Genomic DNA, 27396 nt, shown 5'->3' on the forward strand with positions numbered 1-27396 from the left:
GAAGGTGTCCTGTGCTACTTGGAAGTAAGACTTTAAAAGTATACTCTTTAACCTCCTTGGCGGTTATCACGAGTCAAGCTCGGGGTGGAAAAAACAAGTCAGGAGCAGTAACCCCGTGCAGGACTCGTGGTATGCGCTGGCAAAACTGTGCAGAGCATAGCGCACAGCCAGCGTTTTCACTCGCCTTCCCCAGGGATCCAGACGCCGGTAGCCATTCTCCTTCCTGTCCTCAGAGTTTCTGCATCCCTCGGGTGAGATTGCGGTTTGTCGTCATGATGACAGATGGCAATCTCACTACAGGGTTACAGCGCCACCCGGAGGACGGAGGGAGAACTGCAGTGCTGGATCCCAGGGAGGCAAGTGATGGGGCTGCTACAGATCTCTCTGCTGTGTTATTTTTTCCTGGTTTTAGGGTCTAAAAGCCTGCAAAAAAACTGCACCACTTTAAGACCATAAAATAGAGAAAGAATCAGACCACCAAGGGGGTTAATAAGGTACTTTACTGAATGTGACTTAAAAGGTACATGAAGCAAAAAAAAAAAAAAGGGTACATGGTAAGCCCCTGAATAACCCTGTAGCTTTTCCCATCCTCTTCATCCGTGCTGTCCCAGTATTGAGAGCCTTTGAACATATTTGACAAGCCTTGACTGTTCTCGTGGCTGTGCTCCTGTCCATGTACGACCGCAGTAGCACGGCGCAAGCACAAGTCCAACTCACCGTCTATATGCTACTGCGCAGGGAATACTGGCCGTACACAAACAGGAGTGCAGCCCTGAAGAAGCAGAGGTTCCCAGCGAGCAGTGGTGGGGTGGAGCAGTGGTGGGGTGGAGGAGGATCAGAGAAGCCTTCCTCTACTGAGGTAAAGCATCTAATTTTTCTTTCCTCTCTCCCCCCCAATCACAGGTTTGCTTTAAAGAGACACTGAAGTGAAAAAAAATGATAATGATTTGTATGTGTAGTACGGCTAAGAAATAAAACATTAGGAGCAGAGACATAAGTAATGTTTCCAGTACAGGAAGAGTTAAAAAGCTCCAGTTATCTGTGCAAATTGCCATTGAGCTCCACGACTTTCAAAGTCGCAGAGAGCTCTGTGTTCTAAAGCCTGTTATCTGAAGTGTCTGTCAAAGTTTCCTTTTCTGGGCAGAGAAGGGTTCAAAAGTTCAGACTGCTCTGTAAAATAATTTAGAATGGATGTGTAGTGTGTAGACTGCAAATATTAGAGAATGATGCAATATTATAAAAAACACTATATAACTGAAAATAAAAATATGAGAATATTTTCTTTGCTACTAATGTTGTAGTAATTATCGGTACTTCACAACCAATTAATTATATCTTTTTTCGCTTGTGTCTCTTTAATGAATAAAATAGCATATTATTTTACAATCTTCATTTATTAAATGTGTCAATGTTTGCCCATTGTAAAATCTTTCCCCTCTCTGATTAACTTTCTGAATTTTTTTATTTACACATAGCAACAGTTATCGCTGGCAAGGAGCGTCACTGTGGAATGTTTGTTGTGTGATCTTAAAGGACAACTGAAGAAAGGAGAATATGGAGGCTGCCTTATTTATTTCCGATTAAACAATACCATAACAGACCAGAAACAAGCATGCAGCTAATCTTGTCAGATCTGACAATGTCAGAAACACCTGATCTGCTGCATGCTTGTTCAGGGTCTATGGCTTAAAGTATTAGAGGCAGAGGATCTGCAGGATGGCCAGGCAACTGGTATTTCTTAAACGGAAATAAGTGTGTCAGCCTCCATAACCCTATCCCTTCAGTTGTCCTTTAAGGCTACTTACACACCAGGACGTTGCGTTTAGGGGACGTTATAGGGCACATAACGTGCCCCTAACGCAACGCCTGGTGCTCTCTGATGTGGACGTCAGAGCGAGCCGCGTTGTGCAGCTCACTCTGTTGTCCGTGATGCGTACTCTTGGACGCATGCAGCATCACGTGGTCCCGCCCGGCCAATTGCCGCACAGAGCGGCCGCTCCAGGAAGTAAACACTGCACGTCACACCAGGCAGTGAATATTAATTAGCCATGTGCCTTGCCGCTCTCCACTCCTCCCCAACACTACTGAGCATGTGCAAGCAGTCTATCGCGGCTTAGCCGCGCATAACGCACAGCATGCAGCACTCTCGACGGATGTGCTGCGTTACAATGGAACGCAACATGGGCACTGTGAACAGCCCATTGATTTTTCATTACTGTGCGGTGGGGCTGCGTTACAGGCTGCACTAACGTGCGCCTGTAACGTCTTAATGTGAAAGCAGCCTAAGTGAGCATAAACCAGCATTATTAAACTCCTAGGCAGTAACCCCGAGTCAGGCTCAGGATAGAAATCTGTAGCTCAGAGTGGTAATCCCGAGTTGGATCCATGGAAGGTGTGTAATGTGCAGGGGTGCCGCAGATCTATCTAACAGCATGATTTTTAGGGTCTAAAAGCTTGTGAAAAAATTACACTGCTTTTAAACAATAAAATTTGGACGTAATCATGCCGCCAGGGAGGTTAAAATAAAACTTTTAAGTCCTGAATAATATATTATACCATAGGTCGTAAAAGGTCTCTATAAAGGGAACCCGAGGTGAGAAGGATATGGAAACTGACATTTCCTTTTAAAGAGGAGCGGTCAGCCATACTAACTCAGAAAAAACAACAACACATATATAAGTAGATAAATACTTGCTTTACTTACATATGTATTGCACTGTCCATGTTTTGGTTTTAGTGATTTTTTCTATAGAAAAAAAAAAAAAAAAAAAGAAAGAAAGAAGAGAATGCTACTAAGGATTCTCCATTTTAAAAGACAACCCAGCATTTCCTGCAACTTCCTGTGTAAGGCAATGTACCAAATAAGATTCAGGTAAAATGGGGAATGTTCATTTAAAGAGATTTTTAACTTTTGGATTGCCTGGTTAGCATCCTTATTACTGGTTTACCAGATAAAAATAAAGAATTGATTTTATGCCCGACAGTTACACTTTCACGGTTCTTAATCCAGAGCAGACATGTCAAAAATGATCGATTCGACCCACTGATCTGATGGGAAACTACTTCACGTGTACCACTTTTTTCCCCCCAAGTTTGATTGATGTATACAGAGGGTGGATTTGAATTCACCATTAATGTTAAGCAGCACTAAATAATGGCATGCCTGACAATTTTTGCTATAAGTACCAATAGATACATATCACACTCCTAAAGGAATTTTATAAATGGATTCTTATCTAAACCAGCCTGTGTAAAGGTAGGCGGCCCAATCATAGGACAGCTGCAATATAATCCTGCAGATGGAGGCTGAACCTCAATACACACACCAGATGAAACTCGGCTGAGGCAGCCGATAATGACTGCGTCTGACCGAATCCAGCGACCCCTCTTGATCGCTTGTCGCAGCGGATCACTTTAGCTGAGCAACCGCTGAGAGCATTGATCTCCCCACTTACTCTGCCCATCGAGTGAAGTCAACCCCCCCTTTCCACACGCACACACAGAACATGCCAGCATCACACCTACACAGCCTCAGCCCTGCAAACCCACCAGATTGAGTCCTTGCTGGGGCGTGTACAGGGCTGAAGAGCCTTCACTAGAAATTCCTACCTCACCAGGGCACTTACCTGTCCTTCTCCAACATACAGTACTCCAATCTTGTGGGTGTCGTAACATGGGATGTGATCAAGCAACTTCATCGTTCTATCAAACGTCTGCAATGTAAACAGAGAGTATAAAATTCATACAAATTATACAAAAATCAATCAATACAAATAGGATATGTTGCAAAAAAATGCACTGCTTTAATTGCTCAAAATAAGCTAATCAATTATAAAACATACTGTGCCCATTCAAAACACCTGGGAAAGGGGTGTTGTAAATCAGCACAGTATGTTTATAATAGATTAGCTCATTCTGAGCAATGAAAGCAGTGCTTTTATTTTTGCAACATATCCTATTTGTATTTATTATTCTTATATGTTTTTGGTGTGCAATCACACACTCTTGTCGCTGATTATTTTTAAATTATTAAAATTACTGGTTTGCAAGGCCCACAAAAGTATACCTGAACTCTCTAGCAAAGAGAAAAAAACAACAACAACAACAACAACAACAAAAAACAAGCAAGGTCTACTAAGCTCCCCTTACATCTTTTGTTTGCACATCTGCAGTCTGCGACATCCTCTTCCTCTATTCTATGTAGTCCATAGAAGAGGATGGCAAGGCCTGAGAGAGGCATGTGAACAGACGCAGGACAGTCACCTGATCACGAAAGTTCATGGCACCCAAAGGTTAATATGAAGTAGTTTTGGAGAGTAGGGAGATCCCTTTATTAGTCAGAGACAGTACTGTGCTAGAATTCTGTGACACTGAAGTGAAAATAAAATGAGAAATTTATATGTGTAGTATAATAATTAATACAACATTAGTAGCAAAGAGCAATTTTTATGTGATATAAAGCTTTAATTATAACATTGCATCATTCGATCGTATTTGCAGTTTAGTAGCCACACTGTATTTTAAGCTGTAAAACAGAGCAGAGCTAATGACCCTTTGAATTTTCCTGCAGTAAAACCTTATTTCAAGCTGTCTCTCACTGTTTCTTGGCAGTTTAAGCTATTCAGAAAACAGATTTCTCCAAGATACTGCGCTCACATATGCAATAGATTCTTCTTGCAGCGATGTCACTCAAAAAATTTAAAAAATAAAACCATAGCGTGATACTTTATTATTGCATTGCCTCTTACTATAGGAGGATGCGCCGGCTGGATAAGGGCGGAAGGAAACAGACGGCCATTTTGGATAAGGGCATTTCTGCTATTGGACGGAATAGTGGGGATAGATGAGAATTAAAACGCCAACTGACCAGACACCTTCAGCCCCTGATGATTGCGCATGCACGAAACGCGTAGGGCGGAGAGAGTTGGCGTGGAGGAGCTTATGTTGTGATATGCTTGATTTTACTTGGAACGTGTGAGTGCACTAGATTTTATAAATTGTAATAAATTGTACGGTTTTACGCTATGTGGAGTCCTTCAGTTACTAGGTTGATGTGAAATTGTTGCTCCTGTGGTGATCCATTTGCTGAGGCTAAGCTGGTGACACCTGCCGGGATGTACTAAGTGCATTTGCTGTGTTATAATCTGGTCGGCAAAGTATAAGGTGAGAATCCATGTGTGATCTTGTGGGATACCTGCATGCACTAGGGAGAGTGTACATGTTCCAGAAATTGAAGGTGCTTTATTGCTGCCTGTGGCTTGGCAGCTATATCACATGATGAGGACCTGTGAGACTGTTTTTCAGGTGGATGCACATACGGATATCATTTGCAGCACTGGGTATTATAGGAAGAGGCAATGCTATAATACAGTATCACGTTATGGTTTTTATTTTTATTTTTTTGAGTGACATCACTGCAAGAAGATTCTATTGCATATGTGAGCGCACTATTTTGGGAGAAATTTGGAACGTACATCATATGCTTGATGATTGGTGCTGCGATCCATGGACACGTAATTAAGTAAATGGACTGAGTTTGTTGGACTCTAGTCTATTATCATCATAATTGGAATTCACTATTTTTTTAATTCCATTGAGTGAGCGCACAGATACATAGTTTTTGGTTAGTCAGAAAACAGGACCGAGTTCAACCAAGTTGGTCCAATAGCTCAGAGAAGCTCTTTTGCATAGAGAACGCAAGTGTTTTAACTTCACATACTGGAAAACAACCCGAGACTTTTTTTTCTTTGCTACTAATGTTCTATTTGTTTTCTGTACTACATATACAATTATCTATTTTTGCTTCAGAATTGCTTTAAACACCTTACCGGAGAATCTGGTGGTGATGTAATATTTCCATATTCCAGAAACGCATGTCAAAGACCTCTCTAGACAGTGGACGCTTGATGTATCACAAGCTGAACAGTGTATAAATCAGGGCTGTGGAGTCAGAGTTGGAGTCGGAGTAATTTTGGGTACCCGGATTCGGAGGTTTCATAAACGGAGGAGTCGGGAGTCGAAGTATTTTTGCGCCAAATCCGCAGCCCTAAGGAGTCGGTAGTTTCATAAACTGAGGAGTCGGATGATTTTTGTTTCGACTCCACAGCCCTGGTATAAATTGGTGTGAAATCCCGGCGTGAATCAAAAGCAAGTTATACAACTACATCTCAGATAAAGCATCATCCAGCAGACAAGTACTATCAGGCCACACCAACAATTGGTTATTGGTAATAATCACCTGGGTGTTTGGGACCAGTATGGGTTTGTTTGACTCATCACCAAAGAAAGGAGAGTGGTAAAGCTGTAAAAACACAAAACTTAAAGAAAGAGACATAAGTCACAATAAGGTAGCTCATACACCAAAAAAACAAAAACCCCTTCAAAAAAAAGTCAGCTACAAAATCTTAATACTGTATTGCTCAAACCCTTTCTCTCTAGGCAGCTTGGCGTCACAAATGGCCCTCTCACTTTGCAGCGCTAGGGGCCCACGTTCAAATCTCGTCCATAATAGCATTCTATATGTAGTTTGTATGTTCTCCCTGTGTTTACATAAGGTTAACTTTAGCCACTCCGGTTTCCTACCCAGCTTCCAAAACGGACTCTAGACTATAGTAGCGGGATTAGACTAGGACTATGGTGGGGACTGGATTGTGAACTCTGCTGAGGTGCAGTCAGTGACATGAATATACACTCTGTAAAGCACAGCAGATTTCAGTCCTAAATAATCATTCTCAGACCAATACCACTAATTGGCATCTATACACCTAGGCTCCTTGCTGCCATTTTGTGAGCAACATACTGAGATGAACCCCTGACCATTATAGAAGGTGATATGTATATGGCTTCCTGTGTTTTGCCCATGTTGTATAGGTGGGTTGCTTGATGTTTGGGAGTATAAGTGAGGGCATTTTTTTAACCGTCATTCTTAGCTTCATTAGCAGTTGTGTAATGCTGGGAATACACTGTGCGTTTCCGTGGCTAGATTATGCTGCCCGATCGTTTCCCCAATCGACCCCGCGGGCGATTCTCTTATCTTCTGCTCGTTGTCCTAATCTTTTTCTATTGTCCCCCCCCCCCCCCCCCCCATGCGGTATCGAGCGCAGAATCAATCGGGTGGGTGATCGGACATGTCGGAATTTATCAATCGAACCATCTAAATGGCTCAATCGAGCAGTACAAACATACCGTGTATTGCCAGCATTATAGCACTGTTCAGTATGGGATGTTTTTTCTAAGCCTGGCACCACTGCACATATGTAGAAGCAACTGTCACTAAATAGGCATGAGGCGCAACGTATGGCTTCAGCTAATCTTCCATTTTATTTCTATTCTTCATCTTCACCATTAAAGGGAACTCGAAATGAGTGATATGGAGGCTGCCATAGTGATTTCCTTTTAAACAATACCAGTTGCATGGCAGTCCTCCTGCTCCTGTGTCTAATACTTTTAGCCACAGACCCTGAACAAGAATATGCAGATCAGGTACTCTGACTCAGCTGATTCTGATTTCACTGCGTTAGCCATATGCTTATTCCAGGGTTTTGACTCAGACACTACGTGTGCTGGAAGATCAACAGGACTGTCAGGCAACTGGTATTGTTTACAAGAAAACAAATATGGCAGCCTCCACATATCCCTCTAACCTTGGGTGTCCTTTCACATTACAAATTGGAGGCTTGAAGTGCAATCATTCACTTATGCTACTTTACTGGTGAGGTTCATCACTTCTTACATCAACTTTCTGTGTTTTTATCCGATTACTTTGTTTTTATCTGATATCAGAGGAAACCAGTTGACAACGGAGGACTGAAATCAGATTTCAACTTATTGGTTTAAATGACTTCTGGACATAAACCTGAGTGTTTAGAGAAGGAGGAAGTCAGATTCACAGAGAAATTGGGAAGACCTAAACTGTACCTTGGGTCTATTCCAGGCACTTTGTCAGCTTTGGTGGCCTTTGTGGTGTTCTTGAAGGCATCAATGTTGAACCTCTTGCCCCTCCGTGAAGGTTCAGATTCAGATATAGTATGGCCTCTGGGGCGGTGTCCGCTTGTAGATGGCTGAGGTTGTGACGAAGGCCCTGGGTCAGCACTTGCACATGCCCCTAAGTTGGAAAGGTCGTCTTCTGCTTTGCTAGGGGTATTGGTAAGCTCTGTGCTGGAGGTTTGTGGTGTAGGCTGGGCCTCTGCTCTAGGAGGACTGGCACCTTCCTTAGCATCTGGTTCTTTGGGTAGCTCCTGTAACGTTTGGAGTTCAGGGGAAGAGCTGGATTTGCTCAGAGTCTGTGTGGGCTGGAAGGGAGGTTCCCGGGCTGGCCCTTCAATGGGTATCCCACCAAGCTCTAGGTCTTCTAGCTGTAGGGTTGTGGCATCTTGACTGGAGGTGGAAGACGACTGTGCACAGAGGACAAAAGAGAAAGGCCTTTTAGTTTAAAGTTACAGAATGTTACAACTTTGAAAGAGGCTGGTTAATGCCAGTTATGGGAATGTTAAAGTAGTTCATTGTCAATGTGCAACCCAATAAGGTGCAAATAAAGAACAAGTGGCCCAAACAAAAGTTAAAAATAAAGGAGTTATACAAAGTATGCCAGAACGATAGAGATCTATCTATCTCTCTAATATACACACACACACACACACACGATACTGCTTGCTTGTCAGTTGGGAAAGAGCCATTATTGCAAGAAGGGACATAGACTGGAACCTGCCGTAGGCATGACATCATGACCGGATTTCAGGCAAGGCCACAAAGGCCATGGCCTAGGGCACCAGGAAAGCCAGGGGCAGAAGGCTGGTAGTAGCAGTTAGCCTGCTGAATCTTCGTCCAACTACACAGACTTCGCAAATAGCAGTGGGTGGCTACCAACAGCCGGATCTGGCACTCAGGGGACAAAGGGGCATCGAATGGGCACTTTGTGATCTGAGTCGCATGTCACTCAGCGAAAGTGCCACTCGCCAAGGAGCTACAATCTAATCCCTGTTTATAATGTAATCCCTGCCATCACTTCCTAACTGTCCTCAGAGGAGCCTACAATCCCTGCCATGTTGGGGGTAAAGTTTAGGATACTGTTGGCCCGGTGGCAGCTGTCAATAGCAGGCCTTGGGTGGTGAAAAGTACAAATCCGGCCCTGAATGACATCACACTGTGGGAGCGATTTCACCTCAATATCAGCCACACAGACCCTCCTGATGATCTATTACAGAAATGGCAAAGCTTTCTCATTGGAAAGGGGGTATCGGCTACAGATTGGGATGAGGTTCAATCCTGGGTGAAAGTTCCTCTTTAGCTCTATAATTATCACAGATATAAGAACATGCTCACCCTGCTGATTCCTTCAGACTTCTTTTCAGTTTTGTCTTCACTTGGTGTGTCATCAGTGGCAACAGGCTCAAAGTCGTCCAGTTCCTGGGATCCAGAAGGAGAGGTCACGTCTGCTTCTGCTTCAGGCTGGGAAGCCTCTTCCAGGACAGCAGAGGACTCTGCAAACAGAGATGCAGTCACTGAGCAGAACGTCCAAAATACTAAGCCTGGAAGAGCAGCAGCAAATCTGATCTTTCCCTTCATTTTCAAACCTGCAGTAAATTGATTGGTTGGCTGAAAAAAAAACAGACTCCATATGCCTGTGAAGGGTCTCATTTATCCAAGTTATATCATCCAAAGGAAAACAAGGCAATTTCACCTCCATGTAAACTTCTTGCATTCTAACTGATGCTTCACGACTAGCCAGTGACTTCTTCAGGTCAAATGAGGTAAAGGAAGAAACATCTTTATGTATGGATAATTAAAGCACACTTGGAGAGGGATATGGAGGATGAGGTTTTTATTTCTCTTGAAACAATGCACATTGCCTGGCTGTCCTGCTGATGCTATCCCTCTAGTACTTCTAGCCATTGGCATACGTATGAAATCGCCGCCGGGAGACTTGGGCGCAGGATACAGCCATTAATTACCATTTATAAATAAATATGGCAACCTCCATATCCCTTTCACTCCAGGTTCCCTTTAAAGTAAATCTGAGACTGAGAAACAAAAATAAATAAAAATGATACCTGGACTTCCTCCAGCCCCCTTCATGCTGATTGGTCCCTCACTGTCCTCCCGGCAGCCTGGATCCTTCGTTAGATACCCTGTTAACTGCAAATTGGGGTGTACTGCACATGCACAGCCCAGCCTCGCGCCCCATCACCTGCTCAGAACTAATGTAGGACCGGAGAGAGTGCATGGCCAGATTGCACCTGTGCCAACTGCAGGCAATCAGGCGGCCTGGGAAGACTGCAAGGGTCCGATTAGCCTGAAGAGGGCTGGAGGAAGCCTCAGGTATGTATAATTTTTAATTTTTCTAGATCTCAGGTATACTTTAAGTTGCTTACTTCAATAATTACCAAGTCTATTCTAAACAAAGCTATAAAGCTATATGAAATGTCTAATATTTACCAGGATGTCCCGTGAGTTTGTGCTGTCCACTATGTTTGGTAGAACTCACATCTGCAAAGGACCCTTCAAATAGGGGATACCATTTGATGCTTGGAGTATGCGGGTTATCTGCTTATAAAATGTCTTTTACCTCAGATGAGTTGCAGGAAGTGGTTTGGATTTGTGAAGGAATGTCATGTAGAATACAAAGAAAATATCCATTTGATAATACCTGATTTTCCTTTGGATGCTTGGTAGTTTCCTCAGTCATAATTTGAAAACATTAAAAATGATTATGATTATTAAAATCGATACAGATGCCATGCTGAGCAGTGTAATCCCCCATGATGCAGAGTGTGGTGCAGCCTCTAGGAAACACTAATAATGCTTGTCCATGAAGGTTCTCGTGTATTCAGATCATGGTATATCCAAGTAAATGAAGTCCGCTCCAACAGGACTTGAAGCTAGTATGGTTATAAGGTGAACCAGCGAGAAAGTACATTAAGCACAGTTCTCCAATCACAGCAATGTCTACAACTTTAAGTGCTCTAATTGGCCTACTAGTGTAGGCATATTACTAATACAACTTTTCTAGCAGTTCAAGAGGTTGCTGCACTCAATATCAGCAGAATTTCCCCATGCACTTTCTTACTGGCTCACCTCAACCATACTAGCGCCAGGGACTTTTTGAAAATTTAGGAGACCTTTCTAAAGGGTAGACCTGGCAGCTGGAGTATTGCTATCCTGTTGAATACATACACATACCCAAACCCGTTTGGCCTTCCTAAGGAGCACATAGATTCTGCAGATCAGTGCTGTCATGTCTATTTAGGGCTAAAGGGTTGCTTTACTCCCCTGTTTGCCTTCTCTTCTGCCTGGCTGTGACATTAATTTGCAACCCCACTGGCTGGCATGTTTGTTGCCATTGATTCATCATTGTATATGCAATGTACAGTGCAATGGCAATGCACATAAAGCTATTTGCTCCATCCAAGAATATGTGGTGCTGTTTTAGCCCTAGAGAGCAGGAGAGAGAAACATTTGATTATGATAGCTTCTTGGCCAATAAAAAGTGTGGGGTCTATTTATAAGCGGTGTTAAGAATACAATCCATCAGCTCCCACCTAATGTTGGCCTCCTGCAGACTGATAATGCTACAGAGTCTCTCTCTACAAGAAAAGGTGTGCCAACTCAAGCATGGTGCATGCTATTCAAGTCTATGGGGTCTCTAAGTAGCTTTCGATTAGACATGATCAACTAGATGCCAACTTTACTGACCTCCATGCAAAATTCAATGAGAATTACATGCAGCTTGGTAAATGAAGTTGCAACTAATTTTGATTAGTGCGATTCCAAGCTGCGTTCAAGTCAGGTAAATTAGCATCTCACCGGTGCCCTTTACTTGCAACTAGCAGTGACCACACTGGTCCCTCCCACCCACTCAGGAGGTGGACTCTCAGTCCACCTTTGGCTGCTAATCATGGAGGTTTCTTACGGGTGGAAGATATCTGCTTCTACTCTTTAGGCCACAACCCTTTACTATATTAAAGTGAAACTTCAGGCAAAAACCATTCCCTCAAGGTCTAAGAACAAATAAAAAATGCGCCTAAAAAAGGTACATACACTGAATTAAAATAGGGCAAAGTGGCCAAGAAATGCCGCATCCGGTGTCCAGACATTGCCTAAAGATCTGACATCCAAGCGACCCGAGCGTATTGTTTTTCCACTCACCTTGCCTGCCATAATTAGTTTCATTGTGCGCTGTACTCCCTTCCATTGTAACAGATGCATCTCTAGCCTCTAGGCTAGTGAAATGTCTGTACAAATCTCAGCCTTAAACTGTCAGTCAAGAGATTGAGTCTCGACCCCAGCAGGAGGCAGTAGTTGGAGGTTTATACATAGCCTTACTTTGTCCAGGGTCGCTTTGTGTATCCAATAAGCAGGCAATAAGCCCTGAAGGCTGCTAGGAGATTGCTTTTGCTTTTTTCTTTAATTTCAAACAGCAAAATATAAGGCAGGATTTGTATTAGTGAGCCTCTGTGCTTAAATTACTCCAACTGTAAATTAATTTCTCAGACATAAAAGCTTTCTAATTGAACTGCATATTACAGGATGATGATAGGATAAGATGGCTGCTTCTAGTAAGCAGACTGTTACTGGGGGTTCTGTAAAACTTGTAGCCATTTACAGAGAGGCTGAATCCACACAATCAACGAAATAGACACAGAAGTGATTATAAATAGGAAAAGTTAATTTAGTTCATAAATTTGTTAACATGGCTTGAGTTCCAGGACTCCCATCCATAAACATAACAACAATAGTTCCTGCTAATGGACAACTGCAATTAATCTACGGCTAGTTTCCCCCACCAGTCTTTCTTGCCCTCTTTCCCTTCAATCATGGCATATCTTATAGCTTCAGTAAAAATGTTGATTTAACTAGACACCTTTCATGCTCCAGAAAAAAATGCTTCGTGTGGCTTCTTAAAGGACACCTGACCCAAGGCAAACCTACCTAAGGTAAGCACAGAGGTATGTTCATGCTGGATCCATAAACCTCTGCATTGTCAGTTCCTCTCCTCATTCCCCCAGTACCAGTAATCAGTCCTTGAAATTTCTGACTTTTTGGCTAAAGTCAAATTGTCAGACAGGAAGAGTCCGGCTTGCTACAATGTTCCCTCCAATCACCCTCCCATTCCCCCCTCTTATACACTCCTTATGGGGAGTGAATGGGGTGGGGAAGCAGGGGGAATGGGAGGATGATTGGAGGAAACATCGCAGCAAGCCTGCCTCTTCCTGTTGAAAAATTTCAAAGGAGTGATTAAGCAGACCAGGGGAATGAGGAGAGGAACAGACAACTCACAGGGGGTATGTAGATCCAGCAGGAACATATCTCTACTTACTTTAGGTAGCTTTGCCTTTGGTCAAGTATCCTTAAAGTGTACCTGTAGCGAGAAAAGCCTCTAGGGGGTACTAATCTTGGGAGGGGGAAGCCTCCCAAAGAGACTTTGTTGTCCTCCTCCACAACCCCATTCCAGCGCTGGGATCCCCGAAAAAGAGCTCGTTGAACTAGCACCATCTCGCTTAGCTTTCTTTGGAAAAAGCTGTGCAGGATTGAGTCCGCGCTACTGAGCAGGCCAAGCCATCTGCGCAGTAGCACGGACCCAATCGGGCTTGGCCATTTCCGCCAGAGCAGAGCGGAATAGTACTAGTGCGCTTGCATAGGGAGGCCACTCTTCAGGGGTCCAAGCGCTGGAATGGGGCTGCAGAGGAGGACAAGGGAAGCCTCTTTAGGATCCAAAGGCTTCCCTCTACTGAGGCAAGTAACAGTTTTCTGCATTTAAAAAACTCCGGTTTACTTTAAGCTAAAATGAGATGAAGAAATACAGATACGTTTATATGTACCAACAATTCATTTAATCCAGAAACCAAAAAGTTTAGCCTATTTAAAATGTCTGGCTACACTCCTGTCACCTGCAGTAAATGAATTAAGTGTACCTGTACACATCTACAGGGAGTGGACAAAAATATAGAAAGAGCTGGCAAAATACTAGGCTTAATTTACATTAGCTGGAGAGGACTTTGTAGGTGGCATGGTCTTTGTTGTATAATTCATCTATATACCATAAGCTCACCTACAAGCAAAATTCCTCACCAAGACCGCATTTTGTGCCGTAGTGAATGAATAAAGTCAGAGCTGGCAGAATATGTAGAATAAGTATATCCTATCCTACATAAAAATATGGAACAAGCAGCTCCCTGCACGTGGACTATATTGTATTCAATAACTGGCTGAGCCAAGGAAAAGGTGAGAGAAACACACCCCGACAGCTTGTTATCTGAGCAAATTGCTCACTTTCTAATGTGGACCTTCTTCCTTCTGTCACCCTCAACTCCTCTTAACCTGTTTTCCCCTTCAAGAGACACCAAGAATCTCAACAACTTTTCTTCTACACCAGGGCTGCAACTCCAGTCCTCAAGAACAGAGGTCCTCACAAATTTTTGGCACAGCTCAAATTAACTGAATAGAAGGTGTGGTTCCATCCTAAACACTGGCATGGGTATGGCCCTCAAGGACTGGAGTTGGACAACCCTGTTCTACAGTTTAGCAAGCTTGAATCCAGGAACTTTAGCCATCAAGGTCTCATTGAGGAACAAAGTTAGTGAACGTCATCACAGTCTACATGACTGCACCTCCATGAAGCAGAGTGATGATCCCAGCAAAGTCACATCAGCCAGCATGCAGTTTAGATTGACAAAAGCAGTGTTCTCTGATAGTCATTGCATGCAGACTAAGAAGAAGCCCATGCCATAATTAGGATTCATTATTGATTTTCTCCAGTAGCAACAAAGCACACAGCTAACAGATGAATTGTGAGCAAAGTGCGCTTGTTAAGTTGGTCAAACAATTTGATGGGGGTTCCTTTGAGCCAGATGTACCTGCCCAGGAAACGCTCCTAAGCAGCCTCCCTTGGCTGCTGGACGGGGAGTAGGAAGAAAAAGAGGCCACTGCAACGGTAGAGGAAGAGCAGATTGGAAGAGGTTGCCGACAGAATATTTGCAATGAAAGAGTAGATCTTAATAAGGACACCATCACTTATTTGTTAAAGATTCTTAAGTTACATAAACATCAGCAACTAAGGTCATGTGACAGGCAAAAGCCACTTTCTCCCATTTGTTCCTCGGGAGAGAGGAGCTACATATAGGGATGGTCAAGGAGGTTCAAAAAATTCTGACTGGATGTGAAATTATGCACGTTTTCCTATGCATATTTGTGGAGCTTGAAAACGGACCAATCAAATCCCACCTTGGCCTGATCTGATCAAATCTGGTCCAATTTCATGCTGCATACATTTGTTATATTTGCATAATTTTGCATACACTTGGAATTATTAGCATGTCATTGACCATCCCTAGCTGCATTACGTGGAGGTCAACAACTGGGAGGAAGTAACCACAGGATTACAAAACCAACACGTGTAACCTTAGCAAAAGAGGATAGCCAATGCACAGGACCGTGACTGAGTTGTACAGCAGAGTGCAGCTTACCATATAGAAACAACAGTATCCAGTTCAGTAGGCAAAGTGTAAACAATTCCAGCTTAAAACAAACTTTATTCCAAACGATTAAAAACATGAAGGCAAAGGTGCCACAATGGATGGAGAGAAGTAACATTGTCAACCCTCTCACTGCCTTTACTTCTTTCCATCCATTGTGGTGCTGGTGCCTGTATATGTTGTTAATCCTTTGGAATAAAGTTTACATTTATGCTCAATGTATGCTTACGGTTTGCCTGCTGAACTTGCAACAAGTATAATCTTAAAGCGGATCCGAGATGAAAAACTAACTATAACAAGTAACTTGTCTATATATCTTATCTAAAGTTTAGATAATTTACACAGCAAATCTAGCTGCACACAGCTTTAATAGAATAGGATTATTTCTTCCTGTGATACAATGACAGCAGCCATGTTTGTAAACATTACACAGAGGCAGGCTTATCTGTATCTTAAGCAAAAAACCTAATCCCCCCTCCTCCTCCCCTCTGCCTCTGAAATCTCTGGCTAGTAATACCTCCCCCTCCTCCTGCCCAGACTGAGCTCCCATGAGCCCTTGCTACTGTCTAAAAGTGCCTTGGTTCTCTGAAAACCTGTGGGAGTGGCTTGTTTAGTTTATAGGGAATTGGAGTATTAAAGCGGATCCAAAGCAAACTTTTTTTATAAAAAATATTTAGTGGCACCACTCTGACACATACAAAGATAAATAAACACTCCTTCAAACCTATGAGCATTTCAGTGCATGCTTTTCACCCTTCTCTTTTCATAACTAGGGTTATACTGGCGGCAGCCATTAGCAATTCCTCCATTGCCGGACACCACCTACTCCACCAGTTTGCCGGATTTTTCCCGGCAATTTGAAAGGAAGGGAGGGGTTCCTCCAATAAATGTAAAATATTTTATATTTGTCATCATGCAGCTGAAAAAAGGCTGCTATTTATTATTATAATTTAGGAAGTAGATTTTATTTCTGAAATCTTGTATTTTTAATTTGGGTCCACTTTAAAACAAAAAAGTATTTGGCTTGAGGAATGCCCTATAAACAATAGGAAAGGAACACAATTATGCAATGAGTAAAAGTTCATCTCGAATCCACTTTAAAGGGAACCCGGGATGAGAGACATATGGAGGCTGACATATTTCTTTCCTTTTAAACAATGCACTATGCACAGTGGATCAGCAGGACAGCACTTTGCCCGGCTGTCTTGCTGATCCTCTACCTCTAATATTTTTAGACATAGACCCTGAACAAGCATGCAGCAGATCGAGTGTTTGTCAATAATGGATGAGCTGCATGCCTTCAGGTGTGCGATTCAGACATTAGGGATGCCAAAGAGATCAGGCAACTGGTATTGGAGGAAATAAATATGGCAGCCTCCATATCCCACTCACCTCTGGTTCCTTTATAAACTGAAGAAAATACTTTTTTATATCACACACTACTAAGGCTGTACTTAGTGGGCAGCGTGTCAAGCTTGGCACAGGAGCACTATATGAAGCAGTGTGTTTACAAATGCAACAATCGTTTTACAACATACTTTGAGAAGCTGCGTGTTTTCTAGCGGTCATCATTACTACTTGTTTAATCCGTGGCTGTGAAGAAGTCCTGACTAGCATACTTGTTTCAGGCCAGCAACTGGCTATTTCCTAGAGACACAGGATTTGTGTGACAGAGGAAATGCGTGTCGAGGCTACTGTGTGCACACCTGCCAGTAAATACACAGTTAGCCAGAGTACAGCCCTACTGACCTATATAAATGAACATGCTAGCAAACCTACTTGTACTGAAAGTCTATTTTAGCAAAACAAATATCCTTAACCACCTTAGCGGTATGGACGAGCTCAGCTCGTCCATTACCGCCAGAGGGTGCCGCTCAGGCCCTGCTGGGCCGATTTTGATAAAATAAAAAGCAGCACACGCAGCCGGCACTTTACCAGCCGCGTGTGCTGCCTGATCGCCGCCGCTCTGCGGCGATCCGCCGCGAGCAGCGGCGAAAGAGGGTCCCCCCAGCCGCCCGAGCCCTGCGCAGCCGGAACAAATAGTTCCAGCCAGCGCTAAGGGCTGGATCGGAGGCGGCTGACGTCAGGACGTCGGCTGACGTCCATGACGTCACTCCGCTCGTCGCCATGGCGACGAGGAAAGCCAAACAAGGAAGGCTGCTCATTGCAGCCTTCCTTGTTACTTCTGCTTGCCGGAGGCGATCAGAAGAACGCCTCCGGAGCGCCCTCTAGTGGGCTTTCATGCAGCCAACTTTCATGGGGGATTGGGATAGCAACAGAGGCTGGGCTGTATAGGCAGACCCAGCCTCTGTATGCGGATAGCATTGTCAGAACCCCACCTCGAGTTCTCTTTAAAGTGTACCTGAGATGAGACATCTCAGGTTCCATACTTATCTGGGGCTTCCTTAAGCCCCCTTGAGGCCGCTCAGTCCCTCGCCATCTCCCTATATGGCTCCTGTCCCCACAGTATGGCTAGAAAGCCTGGCCAAACCATGCTTCATTTTGCATGCACGGCCCATCGGCGCGTTACCGCATCATGCTCTCGCGGCTGGGAGCGCTCTGTGCTTGCGCAATTGGCGTGGAGCGGTCGGCAAGAAGTTAAGTGTTTTCCGAGGAGCAAGTCTATACTGCACCCAGCCTTTTACATCCTCCCTTAAGTGCTCATTTGAGAAAATAAGCCCATACCTAGCTGTGGCCAGTTACTTCACTCTTGTACTTACTGACACTGGAGATCAACAGCTGAAGCAACTGTAGGCATGTACCAGCTCTGGGGCGCAAATACATGTGGGCGCTTGACGTCACACACGCACCCATGTTACTCCGGCAACCATACGTGGACATGTATGGATAGAGGACTGAGACAACACGGCAGACACGTAATGTATACTGCACTGGGCACCCGGGGGGAGGGGTCTTCATTTGGCTTTAGAAGGGACAGCACCAGGGTTTTGTTGCTTGTCACTACTGCCGTACAACCGAACTACGATTGCCCATCTTGCAGCATGTTCGATTGACATGCTCAGCCCGAAATTGGCTGCATCGTCGATCAGGTATGCACTGATTGGATAATTATCCAATCAGATGGTTGATTGGCAGCCAAGTCGATAGATGTATGGACAGTGTATACACTGCATGAACAATGTAGAAGTTCCTGTTGGGGGGGGGGGGGGGAGGGGAGTAGAGAACGTTATCTTCTTTATCACTGGTGAACTTATTTTATTAATGGTGGTACTAAAACTTACCAGTGATGGACCGCTGTAGCAGGGCAGGCTGGGAGATGGCATCACACTGGGCAGAGGTAGATGGAGCTTCAGTATCGGGCATAGACATAGATTTCTCTACATTTGGGTCTACATGTTCCTTAAACTTCTCAGTTGCCATAAGGGCACAAGTCAGCTCCTGAAGTGGCATGTTCTTGAAATCTGAGGAAAACGGGCTCAGTGGGTTCTCCAGGCACATCACCCAGCTGGTATTACCTGGAGGGAAGAAAGAAAAATTCACTGGAGGGGTAACATTGCTTTCCAGCTGGTGTTCACTACCATGCCTGAGCAGGTCTATTGACTTCACAACCTGAGTGGGTCTAATGTATTTATGGGGATTGTAACATCCAAAAAAGGAAAAAAATGATTAGTGCCCCAAAAATATATGTATCCCCTCCCCCCTTTTATCCTAAAATAGGTTGAGAAATGTCCCTTTTTTTACCTAGTCTGTGTGCTTTTGCTGAACTGTGCAGTACAAACAGGATTGTGGGAAGTCTTTGTTTTTAGCTGCAGTAACAAGCTTATCTAAAAAATGCAAATATCAGAAACTTCCCATTTCAGATAGGATAAGGACACTATGACCCTATTACTCCCCCTGAAGATTCTATAACAAGTGAGATCTCCCCTATGCATTTCATCTCACCAGTTGGCCTGCGTATAAGTATTTCTGCCCAGCCCTGGGTCATCACCGGTACAAAATCAGCCAACGTGGCCTTCTCTTTCTTGACCTGAGGTCGGCGGATTCCTTTGCTCCTGCTGCCAGGGGAGGATTTGCCATCTTTTCCACCCCGCAGTGCATGCCCACCTGAAAGACACGTAGGTGATCAAATATACAGCTGCATTGCCACACAACAGATACAGACTAGCAGAGCTCATCACCCGCTTCCACCTAGAACATATACTGAGTGCTGCCAACTTCAGGGCAAAACACACACACACACACACACACACACACACACACGAAAGCCAAGTGCACAGCAAAGAGCACACGGCAGGCTATCATAAAGGATGTGAACAGGTTTATCTGCAGCCTAGACTGCTATATAAACAGAAAACTACTACTGTCTGATGGTACTGTACACATCCAATTTTGATTGTGCGCCTGGTTTACTATACAAGAGGTACTAAAAATAGCCCAGCATGCACTGATACATTCTCTGCTGCAAAGGACCTTCGTTCTCCCATTGGAGAGATACAGTGCAAGCACTTGCCTGTGCTACCATTTTTGCCTGTGCTACCATTTGGTGGACTGCAAGGTTAAGTATACCTTAGGGCTGCATAGCCAGGCTGGACAAATCATTAGTACAGTATCCAGGACGCCTTAAAAATTGCAGCCGTCACTGAATAGAGGCAACCTCTCGCTTTCTGTGAGTGGCTCAGATACCTCCGTGGGTGGGACTTGCATGACGTGTCCTGCAAAACTTTCTGCTCACACTTCAGCCAATCATGAAGCCGCTCTTGAAAATGCAGCCAATCGCGATAAGCCACTCACATAAATAATGTTCCGATTCCTCCGCTGGCTGGACTTGGCACCCTCCTCTGCAGTCTCTTTAGTTTTGCAGCGAGTAGGCCTACTCTGATCTGCACTACTGAAAGTAGCTTGTACTGCACTCTACATGCTACCAGGAGCGCCATCGCTAAAAAGGGAAGATACACCCGGGAGTGCATACAATCCCATGAGATGACTGCAACAATTTTATCAGTGACTGCAAAGTGGAAGTGGCAACAGTGCATCCTCTTATTGATGTTCACATTTTTCCTCATATTCCCCAAGGCTGCTTATTTGTACAGTACATCCAGTGCTGGGTCCATTCTTGTCTTAAAAATGTTATCAAGCATCACCTCACTTGCAACCAGCCTGAAGAGAGCAGCTGACCATGGGTTTCACACTGACACATGCACCGCCCACTGTTTACTACATCCAGTTTCAGCATCACGTAGGGACTATAACAGATGTTTTATTATATTAGAGTTTACTATACCAGATGTTGCTCTCAGACTTATAATGGAGATTGGCCAGGACCTGGAAGGGTAGTTTACTATACCCAAATGTTTACTATAGTGTTACTGGAAAGGTTCATAAAACATCATTTTGGGTGACAAATAGCCAAATGTGCATGGACATTCAGCATCTAATTTCAGAAGCAAGTATTTTCCTCTACAGATTTTATGGCGAGAACAAACCCGTTACCGCAGCTCAAATTTGCACAATCAGCCTCGTAGACAGCTACCCAGACTACCTCCATCCACTGTAGTGAGGGTCACGTCTAGGAGAACTCATGGTGAAAAATGTGAACTGTTTGATCAGCTGATTTGCAAAGCTCTGATTTGCTGTGATCACATACTGCTTTAGCACATGACCATGACTAGCAAATCAGAGACTTACATATCACCTAACAAAAAAAAATTATCACATGCTTTTCCTAGACACCACTATCCACTGTTGGAGGATTCCCACCTGTCACAAGAGCCCTCAGTGGCTGACCGCACTTAGCCTTCTAAACGGTGCCAGCGCACAGATCGTGCGAACTCTGGTCGCAGTCAATGCGCAGGAACCGTTAAGAATTAGCCGCAGACAACTCAGAAGGGAGCCTGTGAGACACGGGTGATTACAACGTCACCTACTGGTTCAGAGTAAACTGCCACCACCGCGGTTACTATGGGACCGTGGGGCCCACTAACTGACTGACTAATCCTGCGAATAAAACGGTTAAACACACGATATTCTGTCTAGCCAACAACAAACAAACAGTAGCGTATCTTCAGAGACCCGGGATCATTTCTGTGTGTGCTGATAAGCAGGGTAGCGAAACAGTGAATGACTTGGGAAAAGTCGTTTATTCACAGCAATATAAATAATTAATATATACAGACAATTATGAAAAGCACCAATTAGTAAAACAGTAATAGCCAGTATGAAAAATAAAAGAAGGGAGAAAAATACTTAGTTCCTGGAAAGATGTCCTTTTTGTGGGAAAACTTGTAAAGTCCTTGGTTTCAATCAAGTCCAGAGTTCAGACCAGGTGGATGCCAGCATATCCTCAAGCTGGCATAAATGAGTTCAAGATGTTTCAGAATGGAGGACGCTGAGCTTTGGTCCTCTGCCAGTCTTATGCCCCTGAGTCAGTAGGAGGGAGTGAGGGCGGGGAGCCACACACCCCCTTAGAAGATGAGATGAGCCCTCCCCTTGTCCTGGGGATTAGAAATCATATCTACCCATATATGGGCTCTATCTCACAGAACCGTACAGGTCAGGGCAGATTTATTAACATTTTCAGGTCTGTCTCGATTTACCCAGCGCCCTGATACCAGACATGAGGGGTGGGACCCCTGCGGTATCATCAGGGCATTTTGAGACTGCCTAACTGGTAGTCCTTACCTCAGAATGTTCTGAAACTTCCTCAGAACCAGCACCGGGGCTCATGCTACCCTTCCCCCACGTTTGGCACTGCTGCCACCTTAGGAACCCCAGAAATATGACAGATCTGGGAAGTTATAGATATGGCTATGAGACAGAGGTTATTCCCAGGCAAAGGCTTCTTTGAAGTTGGCAGCAGCAAGCCACATGTCGGCTCCCTGCTGGGAAAAGGAGTCGGAGTGTCTGAGTTTCCTCACTCTAAATTGGTTCTGTCATGGTGTTTGTCACCTTATACCTGATGGATGGGCCATCAGCACAGCTGGAAGCCAGGGACTCTCTGGGCCCAGGCTCATTAGCATATCAAAAGAGCCATCCAGCCTTTAAGGATGGTGCTCTCTCTCTTGAGTGAGAAGAGACTGCAGCTGCCCCTACACACTCAACCCAGATTGTATCGATTTGAAGCGCAATCGATGCAGAGCGATCGAGTGCGATCGCTTTCCTTCACGGGCGGTTACAGGACGCAACCGTCCGTGACAGCCCCCCCTGGGGAGAAGGCAGATAGACATGCATCAGCAAGATGTGTGTCGTTGCCGCTAACCTGCGATGTCTGATCTAGTTCCCCGTTGCAACGGGATAGCCCATCGGCGTTTTGGTGTCGGCTGCCTGCTTTGTGTTGGATCGTAAAGTCGTACTGTTGCAATGACAGGCTCCACCGTAGGAGCTTGCCATTGGTCCCAGCAGTACGGTTTAGCCAACTGAGGGGGTTATGGTCGGTAATGATCGTGAAAGAGCGGCCGTACAGATACGATTGTAGTTTCTGTAGGGCCCACACGATCGCTAGGCACTCCTTTTCAGTGGTGGAGTAGGCTACCTCTCGGGGCAGGAGCTTCCGGCTCAGGTAGAGGATAGGGTGTTCATCGCCCTGTCCATCCACCTGGCTGAGGACTGCGCCGAGACCGTAGTCAGAGGCATCGGTTTGCACAACAAACCGACGACTGAAATCCGGGGCTTGCAGCACAGGGGCACTCGCGAGTGCCTGCTTCAACGCTTGGAAGGCGTTCTCGCAAGCGGGGGTCCAGCTAACAACCTTGGGGTGTTTCTTGCTAGTGGCATCGGTCAGGGGCTTCGCCAGGGTACTATAGGCTGGAACAAATTTCCTATAGTAGCCGGCGGTCCCCAGGAACGCCTGGACCTGCTTTTTCGTGATAGGCCGAGGCCATGCCAGGATGGCGTCCACCTTTCCCGTGTCAGGTTTCAGGGTGTTACCCCCCACCCGGTGACCTAAGTACTGCACCTCGGTCATACCAATCTGACACTTACTCGGCTTAACTGTCAGATTGGCTGCGGCCAGCCTCTCTAGTACCTGGGACAGGTGTTTGAGGTGTTCCTCCCAGGTGGGGCTGAACACCGCAATGTCATCCAAGTACGCTACAGCGAACCCTTGCAGTCCCTCCAGCAGGTCGTTTACGGCCCGCTGAAACGTGGCAGGAGCGTTCTTCATCCCAAAGGGCATCATCGTGAACTCGAAGAGGCCAAAAGGGGTGATGAAGGCCGACTTCTGCCTCGCGTCAGGTGCAAGTGGTATCTGCCAGTACCCCCGGCTCAGATCCATGATTGATAGGTACCTGGCGGATGCCAGCGTATCCAACAACTCATCGATGCGAGGCATGGGGTAGGCATCTGTAGTGGTGATGGCGTTCAACTTCCTGTAGTCCACGCAGAACCGAGTTGTCTGGTCCTTCTTGGGGACTAGGACAACAGGGGCTGCCCAGGCACTACAGGACTTTTGAACCACCCCTAGCTCCAGCATCTCCCTCACCTCTTTCTGCATGTCCGCTTGCACCTCTGGGGAGACGCGGTAAGCGGATTGCCGGATGGGGGGATGGGTGCCCGTATCTACCCTATGCACTGCCCGACTGGTCCGCCCCGGGACACCGGAGAAGGTGTGCTGGTACGGACCCAGCACCTCCTGCAACTGCTCTTGCTGGGACGAGGAGAGTTGTGGGTTGACACTTAGGTCGCTGTCCACATCTCGTTTGTCAGCCAGCAGGTCTAACAGGGGGTCTGCCTCTCCCTGCTCTAACCGGCTGCACACTGGCAGCACATACTTGGTCCTGTCATGGTGGGCCTTCAGCATGTTGACATGAAAGCTTTTCTGTTTCCTGCCTCCCATGTTCACCAGATATGTCAGAGGGTTTAACCGTTGCACTATAGTGTAGGGTCCCTCCCAGGCCGCTTGCAGCTTGTTCTGCCTCACTGGAAGAAGGGCATACACTTTGTCACCTACTTCAAATGACCGCTCTCCAGCAGTGCGGTCATACCAGAGTTTTTGTTTGGCCTGAGCCTGGGCCATGTTTTCCGTTACCATTTCTGTGAGGGACTCCATCTTGTCCCTGAACCTGAGAACGTAATCAACTACAGAGACATCTGTGGGGTCCCCCTTGCCCTCCCACGTCTCCCGCATCAATTGTAGGGGTCCTCGGACATTCCTACCATACAGGAGCTCGAACGGGGAGAACCCGGTAGATTCCTGCGGCACCTCCCTGTATGCAAACAACAGATGAGGCAGGTATCGTTCCCAGTCCCCACCTTGCGACTCAACAAACGTGGTCAGCATTTGCTTCAGCGACCCGTTGAACCTCTCACACAGTCCATTGGTCTGCGGGTGGTAGGGACTGGAGACAAGGTGCGTCATCTGTATCTTTTTGCACAGGGCCTCCATGAGTCCGGACATAAACTGGGTTCCCTGGTCAGAGAGCATCTCCGCAGGGAACCCGACTCGGGAGAAAATGTTAAGTAGCGCGTCGGCTACCTTGTCCGCCCTCAGGGAGGAAAGTGCCATGGCCTCAGGATAGCGGGTGGCGTAATCCACCACCGTCAGGATGTACCTTTTGCCACTGCTGCTGGGAGTGGGCAACGGTCCAATTATGTCGACCGCCACTCTGTGAAAGGGCTCACCTATGATTGGCAGTGGACACAAGGGAGCTTTGCGGGGATTCCCAGCCCTTTTTACCTTTTGGCAAATGGTACATGAGCGGCAGTAGTTCGTCACATCTATCCGCATTTGAGGCCAGTAGAAATGTCCCCGGATACGATCAAGTGTCCTGTGGATCCCCAAGTGCCCGGCCAGGGGAATGTCATGTGCGGACTTCAGCACATGCCCCCGGAAGGCACTAGGTACCACAAGCAACTTGGTACCCATCCCCATTTCACCTTCGGTGGGGTGTACAGGCTCACTGTACAACTTCCCACCTTCCCAGTATACCTTGAATGTAGCCTCGTTTGTGAGGGGCTCAGAAGCCTGTTTTCTGAGGGCCTCGAGGCTAGGGTCAGTCTGGAGTGCTTGCACAAATGCAGCACTCTCACTCTCAGCCAGCTGGCCCGTGGCATATGAGGCTAGTGGCTGAAGGGTACCATTCCTGTGGTCAGAGGAGGGGGAGGAGGCCGGAACCTCCTCCACCTGTTCTGAGCCCAGGTTCTGAGCAGTATGGCTGCGTGTTACCGCTAGCACAGGTATACCTTCAGAATGGCACATATTGGCATCACCTACATCATTGTTACAAGCATTAATAACAGTAACAGGAACATTTTCATCACAGACAGTTTGTACATCAAACACAGGTTCCCTTGAACTGGGCACGTTCAACCCACCTCCCCCCTGTTCTTGCCCCTGGGTGCAAAGTACCTGGGTGTGGGCAGAGAGTCCGTCTCCGTCCTGGCATTCCACAGAGCTTGGTGCAGGTTCATAGTACGACACCAGCGTGCCCAAGTCGGTCCCCAGCAAAACAGGGACCGGCAGTTGGTCCAGGATCCCAACAACCTTCTCGTGGACCCCCACCCCCCAGTCGATGGACACCCGGGCTTGGGGAATGTGCGAAAGAGTGCCCCCCACTCCAGTGAGGGTGAGGTACTGGTCAGGAAGGATGGCCTCTGCGGGGACAAGGTGTGCACGCACCAGAGTGACATCTGCTCCGGTGTCACGGAAACCAGTGACAAGCTGGTCATTCACAGTAACCAGCTGGTGATTGCTGGTGATGGGGGAGTTCCCTGTCCCCTTTGCAAACATCAGGTTGGATGCGGCTCCTGGTTGGGGTACGCTGGCGGGTGGTGTCTGCCGCGGGCGAGGTGCGGGTGGTCCAGGTGCTGGGGTGGCCTGCCTCCGCTCCGGACAGGTGAACTTCATGTGTCCCGTCTTGTGGCAGTAGTGACAGGTGACCTCTCCAGGGGCTGCAGACCTGGGTGCAGAAGCTGTGCTGGGTGGCCTCTGTGGCGGACGGCTCACCGGGGCAGGAGAGTCTGCCGAGGTATTGGGCTGACCTCCCCTCCAGCTGGATGGGACAGTCCTGCGGGTATCAGCCACCCGGGTAGTTGCAAAAGTCTCAGCAAGGTCTGCAGCGACAGTTGCTGAAGCCGGCTTGCGTTCTAGCACAAATTGTCGTACATCAGCAGGGCAAATGTTCAGAAATTGTTCCAGGACTATCAGGTCCTCCAGGACGCCATACGACCCTTTGGTGAGGCCTAGTGTCCACTGCCGGAGTGTGGTGAGCAAGCTGCTGACCACATCTCGGTACGAATCAGAAGACTTTTTCTGCCAGGCCCTGAACTTTTTCCGATAGGCTTCTGGCGTCAGCTGGTACTTCGTAATGATAGCGTCTTTTATAGCAGCATAATCATTATCCTTTTCCGCAGGCAATTCTGCGAAAGCATCAAGCGCTTTGTAGCGCAGCAAAGGTGTCAGATGTCTGGCCCACTGGTCTTGGGACAGACGATACTGACGGCATGCTTTTTCAAAAGACCGCAAAAACAAGTCAATGTCAGTGTCTTTTTCAATATTAGCAAATTTAAATTTTGCACTTACGGGTGCTGCAGCTCCTTCAGCAGGGAGGCTGGGCGGTGAACTCCGGCTGGCCTGTTGCACTTTTGCCATGTTTAGCTCATGCTGTCGTTGGCGCTCCCGTTCTCGCTCAGCAGCAGCAGCTTTGCGTTCCTGCTCCTCTCGTGCCTCTCGCTTTTGCTCCGCCATGTACTGCAGGTACTGGTCCAGGTCAGTCTCCATCAGCTTTTGTAATGCCTGCTGCATTACCGGGTCAGCACCCATGGACAGTCCAGTACTGGCCAGCTCCGGGCGAGCACTGTCAGAAACTCTGGGATTGGGGTCCACACTGACATTCTCCGGCGTAACTGTTGATGCAGGGCCCTCAGGATGCACAACCTCTGTACGGTCAGGAGTCTCAGTCTCTGGTTCCCCTCGATTGTCAGATGGGCTGGTATCCACTTCAGCGGACACTCCCGGCTCCCGCAGTTGCTG

The 27396-nt window shown here is 46.3% G+C and overlaps 2 protein-coding genes across 2 annotated transcripts in view; one reads left to right on the forward strand and one right to left on the reverse strand.

Annotated features, from left to right (window-relative positions):
* PKD1 (polycystin 1, transient receptor potential channel interacting) overlaps positions 1 to 14403 on the forward strand; it is a 264518-nt gene extending 250115 nt beyond the window's left edge. Inside the window, exon 45 of the transcript XR_011022701.1 lies at positions 14372 to 14403. The gene's annotated coding sequence lies outside the window, so the exon portion shown is untranslated. The remainder of the gene's footprint in view (positions 1 to 14371) is intronic.
* TSC2 (TSC complex subunit 2) overlaps positions 1 to 27396 on the reverse strand; it is a 130146-nt gene that overhangs the window by 17968 nt on the left and 84782 nt on the right. Inside the window, exons 30-36 of the mRNA XM_068247295.1 lie at positions 19374 to 19535; positions 18713 to 18946; positions 14853 to 14921; positions 9322 to 9479; positions 7918 to 8393; positions 6239 to 6317; positions 3627 to 3713 (exon numbers count right to left, since the gene is read on the reverse strand). Coding sequence (XP_068103396.1) covers positions 3627 to 3713; positions 6239 to 6317; positions 7918 to 8393; positions 9322 to 9479; positions 14853 to 14921; positions 18713 to 18946; positions 19374 to 19535 — 1265 coding nt within the window. The remainder of the gene's footprint in view (positions 1 to 3626; positions 3714 to 6238; positions 6318 to 7917; positions 8394 to 9321; positions 9480 to 14852; positions 14922 to 18712; positions 18947 to 19373; positions 19536 to 27396) is intronic.

This window comes from Hyperolius riggenbachi, chromosome 7 (assembly GCF_040937935.1).
Source record: "Hyperolius riggenbachi isolate aHypRig1 chromosome 7, aHypRig1.pri, whole genome shotgun sequence".
NCBI classification, from domain to species: Eukaryota; Metazoa; Chordata; class Amphibia; order Anura; family Hyperoliidae; genus Hyperolius; species Hyperolius riggenbachi.